Source organism: Fukomys damarensis, unplaced genomic scaffold (assembly GCF_012274545.1).
Source record: "Fukomys damarensis isolate Sample0158 unplaced genomic scaffold, DMR_v1.0_HiC HiC_scaffold_29, whole genome shotgun sequence".
NCBI lineage: Eukaryota > Metazoa > Chordata > Mammalia > Rodentia > Bathyergidae > Fukomys > Fukomys damarensis.
Genome location: NW_022900941.1, coordinates 7947724 through 7960856, shown reverse-complemented (window position 1 = coordinate 7960856; position 13133 = coordinate 7947724). Strand labels below are relative to the sequence as shown.

The 13133-nt window shown below is 45.0% G+C and overlaps 1 protein-coding gene across 47 annotated transcripts in view; it reads right to left on the bottom strand.

Annotated features, from left to right (window-relative positions):
* Clasp1 (cytoplasmic linker associated protein 1) overlaps positions 1-13133 on the bottom strand; it is a 242023-nt gene that overhangs the window by 13752 nt on the left and 215138 nt on the right. For all 47 annotated transcript variants that reach the window (XM_033757159.1, XM_033757162.1, XM_033757160.1 and 44 more), the window contains 4 exons: positions 8560-8710; positions 7787-8030; positions 5123-5313; positions 3241-3369 (listed from right to left, as the gene is read on the bottom strand). In XM_033757159.1, the coding sequence (XP_033613050.1) occupies positions 3241-3369; positions 5123-5313; positions 7787-8030; positions 8560-8710 (715 nt within the window). The remainder of the gene's footprint in view (positions 1-3240; positions 3370-5122; positions 5314-7786; positions 8031-8559; positions 8711-13133) is intronic.

The window sequence follows — 13133 nt, the reverse complement described above, 5'->3', positions numbered from 1 at the left end:
AAAAATAAAAAAAAAAAAAAAAAAAAAATTATAAAGGGCTAGAGATGTAGCTCAATTGAACCCTAGGTTCAATTCCCAGTACTGAAAAAGAGTTAGTATCTCTCTCAAACTAAAGAGAGCATTACTATCGTGCAAGATATGACTGGGAGCCACAACTATTCAGGCAACTTTTTCCTAAGAGACTTTTTCCACTTCTCAAATGGATAAGGATGTTTGACAACAGTTTCATGTAGCAATGTGCGTAAGGCAGGTGACAGTTTAAAAGCCTATTTCTGACTAGGATGTAGCTCAGCACCAGAATGCCTGCCTAGCATGTGAGAGATCCCCTTTTCGTCCCCTCTGTCTATCCGGGGCCATAGGAAAATGACGTCACTAACATGGAGGTGGAGACCAGCAGATGCTGGACTGGAACCCAGGTTTTCTGCTTCAATATTCATACCCCACACTGCCCCAGGAGTTCCTCCTTATAGTACGAATTCTTCTATTAAATCCTCTTTCATTAATCATGAAGGAGAGGTTCTTAACAGACTGTAAATTCTAAAATGAGAAGGGTTCAAACTAACAGTGATCTTAAAAAACAGAAAATGAGCTCCTTGTTTTAAAGGTCTCTATCAAATTTTGGCCATTTAAGGTGTCTGCTGAACACTAACAGCACTGCAAACCACAGCGACTTCATTAATGTTAAGGGCACTAAATCGCAGTAGCAGCATGTATTTACTAAGATAAAAAAATGGAGTTAGGTAAGGGGAGAGATTTGCTTATCCAAATAGGGACCATGAAAAGATTATGCCTAAGCGGACAAATACTAACTTTTAAAATAAAAGCTCTAAACCCGGATCCAAACCCTCCACCTAACATGCTCCCTACAGAATGTCTGTTGGCTTAAGATGGACAGTGCAGAGACAGACGAGGTGCCTGGGACATTTTCAGTGTATACGAAAAATGTTCTGCACACATAACTTCTTTCAAAAAAACCTGAGAAAGCAGACCTGTGCCTACAGGATGAGAGAACAAGCCACTTTGTCATCAGCCCTGCCTCATCTGCTTTGTCTAATAGCTTTGCAACATGTTTCCAATTTCCAGAAGCTGCCATTCCTTCTGGGCTGCCATTCCACAGCTAGTACAGTACACACTGGTCACCAGCTCAGCTGGCCGGGTGGGGGTAGGGAGGCAGCGCCAAGGTCTCTCACGGCAGCCCCATGTGAACCTGCGGAAGACTGGGTTTGCTGGGAATGGACAAGCACTAGCTTCTTCTGAGAAAGAAGCTCCCCAAGAACTCTGGGATGAACATACCCAGGAAGTTTTAATAAGACAGGAAAAGGGACTATGCCTCTATGCATGACTGATAGGGCAACCAGGCCTAGAAAAATTCTGGGGTCTTCCTGATACATGCTCGGAGTCATAAGTATGTATGCAGTGATGAAGACTGTAATGAGACAGAGAAAAATCATGTGCAGCACTAATATGCCAGCACGATGGCTACCACACAGCTTAAGTGCATCTAACTGCACTAAGAACTAGAAACCGGGAGCAGAGACATATGAAAAAGACTATGCATTTTAAAGGAAAGGGAAAAGAAACATGAAAACCAAACCTAAAACCTAAATATGCAGGTGCCCGAGTGGCACTGGCAGTGTGACAGAGCGAAGTTTCATGAGGAAATGGTGAGAGCATGGGTCAAGGTGAGCTGGAGGCATGCAAAGCAGGGGCAGCTGCCAGTGTGGCATCTCACAGAGCACATCCGCCACGGGCTGTGCTGTGCACTGGAGGAGCTGAGTGGGGACCCTCTGTTCTCAGGAACTCCGGGTTAGCTGAGTGCTGCTAAATACATTCGAGGCAGGCCATTTTCTGCTCTCTTTCCTGGAGCAATTTAAGGGAATTTCACAGTGAAGAACTTACTCTCCTATTTTTCATTTTGCAGGCAAACCCAAACACACCCAGAAAACAGTAAATAGCAACCAGATGATTTAAATCTGTTAAACTTATATTTCTTATACAAAACTGTAAAAGTTTTCTCTTGAAAACAGGATAACCCATCTAAAGACAGACATCTCCCAATAAGACAGTAAGTGCCAAAGCACTGTTGCTAGTTTACAGTCTCACTTTATTTTTTATTTTTCTGGGTCTTACAGACAGGGTCTCGATAAGTAGTTCAGGCTGGCCTCGAACTCAAGGCCTCAAACTGCTATCTCAGCCTCCTGAGTGCTGGGATTACAGGTGTGTGCCACCACACCTGGATACAGTTTCACTAAAGGTGTTCCTTTACCACTGACCATTTGCTGTCATTATGGACAAGCTGTTAAGGCTTACAAAAAACAGCACAGGCAAGCTGTAAGGAATCATAAATCCTAGTTCAGACCCCTGTTCTGTCAGTAGTTGCTAGGCATAGTCTCTTCTAGGACCCTCTTCCTTACCTGGAACAACAATGTTCGTCATATTAGCCTTCCCTGTCCTCACATTTTTAAAATGAGTTAGTGTAAATGGAAAGTGTTTTGTTCAGACATGAGTGATTATAGTCGTCATGCAACCATTCGAAGACTATTAGCTGGAAATCACATCTATCAACTATACACTCGGTGCTGTGCTAGGGCCAGAAGGTAGAGAAATGCCAAGACAGAGGACAAGGCACTGCCCTGTTGCCTCACTTGTGTGGTGGAGATCTGAAGAGGTCAAAGCAGCTCCAAGCGGCCACACAATTACTGAAGGAAAAACTATCATTTAGGGTCTCATTTTGCTTGTAGATGTGAACTGTTAAGCCACAAGCCCCTCACTCCATGAGCATGCTCAGATGGAGCCATGAGACTCAACTGTACAAGTGGGCACATCTTATTGGGGTCAACTTCACTGTCTGCCATGTCAAGTTTTCTAAACTCCTAAGTAAGCACTTCTGTTTTCTACAATGCCTGCCACTGAAGTCATTTATGTTTAGGATAGTTCTGCAGACCTCTATCACTCCAAGGACTGGTGAACCTGAAGGGCCAAACACACAAACACAAGCAGGCCAGGTGTCTGCTGAGTGTCTGCGACCACAGCATGCATGCAAGGCTGGGTTCAGAACCTTGGGAACCACAGGGAGGCCTGTTGGCACCTTCAGCACGCAGCTGTGAAATCAGTTTAAGAGCAATGGGAACTTTACTCTGTAGAACTTGGGCTGAGCTCCAGGAAAGGTATGCCTACCCATTCCCAGTCTGCCTCCCTGGCCCCATCTGCTCTGTACCCTGGCCATGGGGCTGGGCTCACCTCCTTGTGGGAGTCTTTGTGGGCTTCCAGAGTCTTCATGATCGTCAGCTCCGCATAGTTTTTGAATCGTGCTGGCTGGTTTCTCAGAATTTCCCGTAGAACTCTCAGTGCCAGGGCTCGAATTGAATGCTGGGTATAAGAGGAAAGGCAGCCTCACTGAACAGGATACAGCACACAACCACACACACAGGCCAGCGCCAGTCCGGGCTTCCTGGCATTTCATAGACCCCACTACATCAATCACAAGGTTTACTTGACAGGAGCTCTAGACAGTCAGTTCCCAGGTGACAGACACTGTTGTACAGTGACACTTCTGGGACCCAGCTCCTAGGAAAGACCAACAAAGGCTTCTTGGATGAGACTGGCACTTGAGACCCAGTGAGGATGACACACCTAAGTTCACTATCAGTTCCCTGGGGTTTGGGTATTTAAACTACCTTTCTATAAAAGGTGTTGAACTACAAGCCTTTTCATGGACAGGGCCTAGCAGGCTGTGAACTCTGAGGACAGCAGCAAACCCTGATAGTGCTCCTGGCCTCCTATGTGATAAGGTCTTAGTATGACAGGCAGAGTCGCGTGTCTGGAAGAAAGCCATCCCAAACAGACGCCTAATCTCCAGAAAAGAGGATGGGGTTCACACCAAACACAGCCAGTAAGTACATCCTGATTCTCTGTCACTCATCTGCACTGTGCACACTAACACACGATTCACCTGCCTTCCTATGAAATCATTCTGTCTCCTGACAGAGGCTGGCCAAGTGGGGCTGCTTCCACAGCCAGTATTTTTTTTTTTTTTAAGAAAAGTTAATAAAGATCTTTTATTACCATTCTGCTATCTTTATTTATCCCTAGACCAAACCATCAGAAAACAATCTGAGTTGCCATGGTATTCACCACCCTGCCCTTCTCTGCCACCGGCCATTAAGAGTCAGGACCACAGTGCCCAGGCACTACCTGTGGCCTGCAGCCCTCCAGCTCCAACACACACTCTCTTATTGTTTGTGTGAGCCTAGACAAAGCCAATGTGCAGATGGGTTTCTACTTCCAAAGTTAATTCTAGCCTCCCCCAACGTTAACCTGGTCTCCATGTAAGGGACCAGCCCACAGAGGGGAGAAGGCAGGACTTTACTAGGTTACTCTTCCCTTTAGTAAGAGTTATCTGTCTAATGGTGTCACATGGAGTCTCAGACCAAGCACATCACAAATGCCTAGCTTGTCACATTCAAATACCTCAGTGTGAAGAGGGCCTGTTCGTGAAAGTACCACTGATTGAGTGAGATTCCTGGAACTGCTAATACACAGAGGAAGAATAAGATGGAACTTTAAGGAACACAACATTTAACAGGGGCCCCCTAAAGAATAAACGTCTCTTTCTTCACGACATGTGAAACTCACAGGGAAGGAAGTGCGTTCTAAAAGGCCACATTCTATGCTTAGGCAGTGTGAAGCAATTCTGTTTAAGCACCTAAACGCAGGAAGTCATTTCCCTAAATTAGTGCAAACCCAGCCTCAGAAACTATAGAAGCCAAGATGACTGTGAACACTAAAAAGTGTTCAAAAATGATACCAAAACTGAACAGAGTTTTTCATTTTTCTTTCTGTACTGAGATCAAATGGGGGGGTGTTTTACATCCCCAGACCACTCCCTGCCCTTTTAATACTGAGACAAAGTTTCCCTAAGTTGCCCAGGCTGTCCTTGAACTTGTGACCCTACTTAGCTTCCCAGGAGTTGGGATTATGGAAGGGTGTGTGCCGCTGTGCCTGACTGGATAAATGTTTAATGTAAACTGAGCACAATCCAGAAAAGAAAGATGCAGCCAATCTGACCAGAAAGGACACCATGACCCTCCCCAGAAAGAGCCCATGTCAAGCCAGTGCCTACATCTTTGTCCCCAAGGGTCTCCAGAAGCAGCAGCAGGATGGTCTTGAAGTGCTCCTCCCAGACGCCCAGGCTATCCTCCCGTGTGATTTTGAGCAGCTCGAGCAGGGCCCCCTTCCGCTCTTCCACCCGCTCGTTGTGGTTGGACAGCTCTTTCAGCAGGTCTGCCACCAGGTCAGAATGGTCGATGGGCACTGGAGAGACATACAGGACCGATGTCAGCTCACCAGGAATGCTGGCTTCAGGACGTCGCCCTACCCTGCTTTGTAGCTGACCTCCCTCTGTGCAGCCCCAGATCTTACTGCATTAACTGTGAGGACAGAGGGCAAGACCAGCTACCCAGGGCCAATACTGTGTCCATGCCCTTCGTTTCCTCCTCTTCCCTTCTATTTCGCACAAGGGGAAAAGGCAGGTACCCCTCCTGCCCATCTTTCCAAACTCTGTTTCACTCAGAGTCCTGAGTCAAACCTTTCATTGGGACAGCTCTAATCAATACGTTCACTCGCTCAAGGCTCACCTACTATCGCCTCTCCTGAATATCCAATCCCTTCTCCAATGCCCAGAGCTCAGAAATGAGCAGCATGAACAAAAATCAATTAAGGTGTCTGGACTAGCTGGGCACGGTGGCACATGCCTATAAGCACAACCAGCACCTGGGAAGCCAAGGCAGGAAGACCTCGGATTCAAGCCTAGCCTGGACAACTCAGCAAGATCTTGCTTCAAGATAAAAAATGGGCTGGGGAAAATAGCTCAATGCAAAGGCCCTGATTTCAACACCCAGTACCATTCCCTAACCTTCCCCCAAAAAAGTGACTGGACTATTCAGACACTGCCCATTTGAAGATGGTGGCACTGGTCTAAGACCACTCAGCACAGCTCCTGGGACTTGGACTATGTATGGCAGGAGGGCACATCCTTTCTCTTCACACATTCGTTTATGAGAACTTAACTCTGCATATTTAACTTCATATAGGGATTATGAAAAAAATTAAATCATTAAGTGCTACTTCAATGTGTATCTGCATATTTCTTTAGCTTCCGAGATTAGGGAGCAAATACCAAGGAAGTCCGAATCGTTAGGAACCATGCCATTCTGCTGCACTACTTTTCTCTTTTAGCATTTCAGTGCCCAGTTGGTGGATAAATTAAAACTGACACTGGAATCCCTGTTTGACCTTAATCAAGATTGATAATGGACAGGCAAAACAGTGCCAATTCTAGAAGCAATGGAAAAACTAGTCCACTTCTCCCAGAAAGCAAAAGTCGTAACAAACACCCTCTATCTTTACCTTCTGCCCAGGGAACAGACATTGAGGCACACACTGAGTTGCCGCCCACCAGCTGTGAACAGTTCACAGCCATGACACTATGCTTTTAAGCCCCCAGGGCCACTTCTTCTGTGGCCAACTGGAGGACTTTTATCCTCTGTGGTCTTGAATCTGGTGTATGCTTTCACCCAGCCCTTGTATCACAGAAGGGTGGTCATTACGAACCTGTTATCCCCGGGGCCAGGGACTGAATCTTGTTCTCCTCCCAGCCTGACATCCTACACACTTTATGATGTTCAGAAGGCACTGAGTGAATGTAACTGTTTACAGTTCTAGGGCTGGGGATTTAGTTCAGTGGCGCCTCACCTACCTCTCAAGTGTAAGGTCTGAGTTCGATCCCCAGTACCACAAAAATAAATAAACAAACAGTTCTAATTAAGGTTTCTAACTTAAATCTTTGTTCAAGCCTCAAAAACAAACCAGCCTTCAAAACAAAAGATATGTAATAAAAAAAATAACTGTAATACAAAAAATAAGGTAATACAAAATAAGTAAACACAACTAAGATAAAAAAGATAAAAATAAGCTCCAGGTCAAAAAACCATCAAACCAATATATACTTATTCACTGGTTACTTAATGACTAACAGTATATCTTATTTTTTTGGTGCTGGGGGTTGAATCTAGGGCCTGATGCTTGCTAAATATGTGCTCTACCACTGGGCTGTACTCCTAGGCCCTGGACACTAGTCTTACCACAGGAATCCACACTAGATCCACTCTGTACCACCTATGGTATATTTTGGACAAATACTTAACCTTTCTGATTTCTTTTTTGGTAGCGGGGATCAAACTCAGGACCTTGCCTTGCGAGGCAGGCGGTGGAACCACTGAACTAAATCCCCCAGCCCTGATCCTTAGTTTCGTAGCCTGTAAAATGGAAGCAATTTCCTCCATGTCCATGATAATGTATGCATGACATTCGGCTCAGCACCAAGCACATGGTAGGGCAAGTGATGCCAGATTCCTTCCCTCCCAGCTATAGCACCATAGTCAGCGGAGCACAGCCCAGGAAGAGCTGGTCAGAATGCTGTGCCAGGACACCCCAGGCCCCTGTGTGCACTGCCAACTCCCACCCAACTCCACTCAGGCCAGGTCCTTGTGCACCTTCCCTCCTGCCTCCATAACCAGACTACAGGCACACAGGAGACAGCAGCTGCCTGGGCTATCACTGCTGGGGCCTCCCATTCCTGAGCATCCAGCAGGGATGCCACAGGGAGTTTCTGGACAAATAACTACTCAGAACAGTCCCAGCAATTCTGTTTAGCTAGCTTGCTCAGAGTTGGTTTAACCAGAGGGAAGCACGCTAAAGGCCCCGCTGGACAGCCAAACACACAAACCATCCCGAAGTTGCTCCATCTCATCATCAAACATGGCCTCTTTCAGGGCTGTCTTGTCGTAGGTGTTGATGGTGTCTGAGTATGGGTAGGGGTTATAGTCACGTGCTCGAGGCCCCGGGAAGGCACGTGGAGGCTGGGTGTTGAGGAGAGAGGTCTTGTTGTCCAGAGCAGTCCTGCCTCCTTCCACTTCACTGCCGCCCCGGCCCTCGGTGGCTGGGGATGCAGCTCCTCCATCCCGAGATACCTGGAGCACAGGACATGGTCAGTTCCCTTTGGAGACTTTGAACATGGCTTTTTTTTTCTCTGCTCATTTCCGAGCTCTGAGAAATATTAGGAGGGCCAGAGATCTTCATTTGACAAGACTCTTGACCTTTATTCAGACTGCTGCTCAGAGGGTAACACCATCACTACAGCTCATCCTTCCTGAACACCAAACCTGGCTGCAGGCGCACAGGTGTGAGCCCCAACCACACTTCATACTCAGGTACCTGCCTTTCCCATGAGACTCTCCTCAGGGAGCCCAAATGGTTGTCTGGTTCAGGATCATCATTTTTATCACATCATAGAAACAAAAACATTTCCACGATAAATGAAAACAAACTAAGATTACTCTTAAAATTTTGTAAAATTACCTTTGGCCTCTAAAAATAACTGTTCCAATAAAAGGACCAAAATGGTGATGAACCTCCGTTACCACCATGATCAATGTTCAGAAGACTCAGTAACAATCAGTTAATTGATCTTTAGTTCTCTAGTAGCCTGAGGATACTTACAATATCAAAATCCTTTTTGCCATCTCGTTTAATTGGCTCATTCAAATCCTCCTGGCTTCGGAAACTAAACTTTTCAATGGCTTCTGTAACTCCACGCAGAGAACTATAGATTTCTTCAGAGTTTAGATTCTCTGTGTCATAGTCCAGCATGCTAAAGATAAAAAATAATTATTTCTTAAGGTGAGGTATATGCATAAAATCACGATACTGGCAACATGTTACTTAGCAATTTACAGAGTGAGCTGTAATTATACTTTTGAGGTTATTTTGGGGTTTTTTATTTTTTTGGTGATTTGGAATAAAAAAGAGACATTTTTTCCTTACAGTACCACCAGTGAACAATTGTACACCTTCCTGGTCAAAAGTGACCCAAACATTTTATATCAGTACCCAAGAACCAGTGGGAAACAATAATCACAAGAATGTAAAAACTCAAAAGTGTGACAATTGGTGAGTGAATGCATGAGGTAATGAAAGTGGAAAAATAATTTTCTTTTTCTGAAGATGGAAAAAAAAGTAGTTAGGTTGTTACTATTCTCAAATGTACAAACCTAAATTAAGAGGAACAGGCACTTAGAAATAAAACTTGCATTACCAACACATTTCTGAGAAGCAAAGCAAACAACTTCGCAAAGCTAGGAGGTATGTGCCAGGATCCACTCCAGCAAACTAGGGCCCTGTTTTAAAATATGAAACCACAACAGCTCTATGATTCAAGCGTAGATCCACCCTAGGACTCCTGGGAGTCTCATGGTATTCAACCAGGACCCTGATGTGAATACTGAACTCTTCTAGAAGCTTTCATCTGGAGCTTTATAAAAGCAAATCTTATAAAGAGAGCCGCATTCCTGGATGGACATCTAAAAACACTTCTAACAGCAAGAAATATTTGTCCCTTATGGAAAAGGGATGTCAGGTACTGTCCTTTGAGACATTAAGCAAAACACAAAATAAAGCAACTATCCTGAAAAGCCCTCTCATGTAATGTGGTTTGTCAACCAGTGCCCTTTATAGGCTGAAACATGTACCAAACCACTGGACCTGAGAATGAAAGCCATCACTGTCCCTCACTGAGAAAATCAAAAGCATGGGATGGATATCAGAAAAAAGGAAGCAAAGCATGAGGTAGCAGTCAACTAAGGACAAAATACACATAACTTGGTTTATATGTCATTTGTTTCAAGAAAGTGTTCAAGAAAAGATCGGCTGAGCCAGCCTAATGTAAGGTGCAGAAAGTCCTGAACGACAGAGGACTGCTCAAGGAATCACCGGCCGTGTGCAAGTAAGGATTCAGCAGTATTAAGAATTAAAGAAAAGCACATTTTCTGCCCTTCACAGGAGTAACAACTGAAAGACTAAGCACTCACTGGCCGGAACCCTTTCTAAGGGCACCAACCAAAACCCGTGCTCTGCACTACAGGCAAGTTTCCTATAACTTAAAAACAACTAACACTTACTAAACCTGTCTCTTTACCCAGAAAAACAGAAGAAAGAAAGAAAATGTTTGGGCAGATGATTTGGAGAGGTGTTATTTGGAGTGACCAGATCTCTACTGGGTGGAAGGGGCAATCTAAGTGTCTTCTAAGGCTGACTCAGTTCTGCAGGCACCAAAGACCTGAACTCACTCTTAGAGGTGGAAGCTCTTTGCCTAAGATTACAAAACTAGCCCAGGCAGAATCATTCTTTCCTGATGAATGGATGAAAGCACACACCCCCAACTATATTCAGAGAGATTTCACAAAAACATACGCCAACTCAAAGACTGGCTCTGACACCAAACAAAAAGAAATGTGAACCCTGAGTTCACGTGCTGCTGAAATTCCACGTATATACTGACAGGAGGCAGAATAATAAGCTTCAACAAAATTCAAGATTTCAACCTCCTTTCAGGTCACAAGGCCATGTCTAAGGCAACATCCCTGGATGTGCAGAAAGCATGGCTGGGGAGCAGAGGTGCCCTGCCCCTCTTTCCTAGGAACATAGCAATAGCAGCCTATGTTGGAACAAAGACATTTATACAACTGGCCAGCATATTCTTCTTTTATATAAAAACTGAGCAGTATGACTCAAACAAACAAACAAACAAAAAATGTAAGATGTGAAAAAAAAAAAAAGCCTCAAATACTTTGAATCATGACAACTAAAAATAACAGTATAGTCCATGCAAAAGAAAAAGGAAACCAAAAACGTGAAAGAATGATGGATGGATGAGAGGCGGTCTAGCAGAACGTTCAGTTTAAGGGATGTCACAATATTATTTTCCATGTGTCGCTTCAGAGAATGTTGACTTTCAGATAATTCATCTAATGATTATCAACCTGAACTTTCTAAAAATATTTCAGTTCAATTAACTTTATCATTATAATAGCCTCTTTTGAAGGTAAAATAAAGGATTCTGCTTGTTGATATTCCTCCTCAGTTTTAATGGATAAACCAGTTCCAGCTTCCAGATCAGGAGCAGCACGTGTATGCAGAAAACCGGAGGTGCCTCCTTGTAGGATCATGAATGTGAGCTCTGAAGTATCTCCTTAGTATGAAGCTGCAATTACAAGCTCCAGGTGAGAGACATAACTGTTTCTCTAACAGGAAATGGATAGTGACTATCTTTGCTGTTTCTAAGTTCTGGCTGTTTGTCTTTTTTTCAAAGCACCTGTGAGCGTTCCCTTTAGCGGGAAAGAGGAACCTTCCGTGGATGTCCTCACCAGGGAGTGGCCACACATGCTGTCTTGTGTCCTGATGAGCAGTGAACGGGAGCAGGAGGAAGGAGCCAGCAGCTAACTGGGAGGAGGCTCCGTTAGGTAACCCTCCTCCTGCCTCCTACACCACAGCCTGACTCATTCCAGCTCTCAACAATCTTGGGACATTATCTTTGAGGGTAAAGGCCAGGTCCTGATCTCCTGTAAACACCCTGATTAGATCCCAGAGGGCTTCCTTAGGGTTCTTTAAATTAGAGAGAGTTACTGAATCAGTCAACAGTCACTGACCCAAGGTCAGGGGTCACTCAGTGCTATCGCCGAATTCAACCCTGGGCCTTCCACACAGAGAACAGGATGGTGGGTGTGTCCAAAGAGACTGGGGAGAGGAAGACAGTGTTCTGAGGCTCGCTTTTCGTTGTGTAGTAAAAGGACACTGGTATGAAATAGGTTCTGTTATGAAATCAATGAAACAAACATAGATTCCCTCCTAGTTTCCTCAAAATAAAGTCTCTAATCAGCTCTCTCCCTCTGAGGCTCAGCAGAGCTGTGAGTACATATGAAGTATTATCCACTAATGAGTCAGCTCAACATTGTTCCTAGGTGCTATGGGAAAGAGGATTCTGGGAATCTCAGCTGCATTGTCCTCTGGAGAGCAGGATTATGACCAGGTGGGGAGACCAGTGGGGGTGAGGTGTGGTGTGTGTGAAGTTGGGTAAGGAAATGCGTATGTTTTGAGATTTGTAGTCAGGAAACTGATCTGCAATCTGAGGCAAGGTTAACCTTAAGCAAAAATAGTGCCAGGCATGGTAGCACACATGTGTAATCCTAGCACTCTAGAAGATGAGGCAGGAGGATTACAAGTTTGAGCCCAGCTTGCCAACTTAGTGAGTGACTTAGTAAGACTGTCTCAAAGTAAAAAATAAAAAAGGGCTAGAGATGTAGCCTAGTGTAAAGGCCCTGGGTTCAATCCTCAGTAGTGAAGGGGAAAAAAAAAAAATGAAAACACCAAAAAAACCCTGCCATGCTTTGTTAACACTAAAGACAGCAGCATTCTCATCTGCTTGCCCTAACTTTGTGTATCCAGAAACATTCACCAGAGTTCTCTGTGTACTTTGGAAGTAACTTTTGGAGCTATACTAACTTCAAAAGGAAGATGTTAAAGTATCCAGCTGATTTGTTTAGTGTTTTCAGCTTCGTAGGATACAAAAGTAGGAATATAAATCTTGAGTGCAAAATCTATCTATGAAGCATTTCCAAGGTAAAAAAAGACTGTTCTGCTTTTGGCCCTAGCCTATCACAGAGAACACGAAATCCTCTTAGAAAGTTCAGGACGGCTGGACTGCCCAGCACTCTGCTCATGTAATTACGGGGCTCTATGCCCCCAAGAGAGCTTAAATAGGCCCTGCAGGATCTAAACCGTACCACAGTGACCAGTGTCAGCGAGCCTCGCGCAGCACCAACAGCAGGGACTTTTGAGGAGACACAAAGCTCTCCTTCTGGAGGTAGGGCAGCTCTCTCGAGTGCAACAGCGCTCCTACCTGTCACACTTCCTGCCTGATCTGCATGTGCACACTATTGTCAGTGACAGTATGTAAGGAAGGAAATGATACAGCACCAGCAGGACTGCCAGCAGTGTGTGCACTCAGGACAGCATGGTGTCACCTCCCCTTAGTGGACTGTCTCTGCACCTGAGGAGCATGCTAAGGAGACCACTCCCACTGTCACCTGCCATGTTCTCACAGTTGCCAAGCTCCTTGTGGAAGCTCAGCGCTGCACTGGGCCAAAGGCCCACGAGAGCAGGTGGAGATGAGTCTGGTCAGAGAATGAAAGGGTCATTGTCCCTGTGACGCAACAGCAGCTGGGCTCATAAGATTCAGG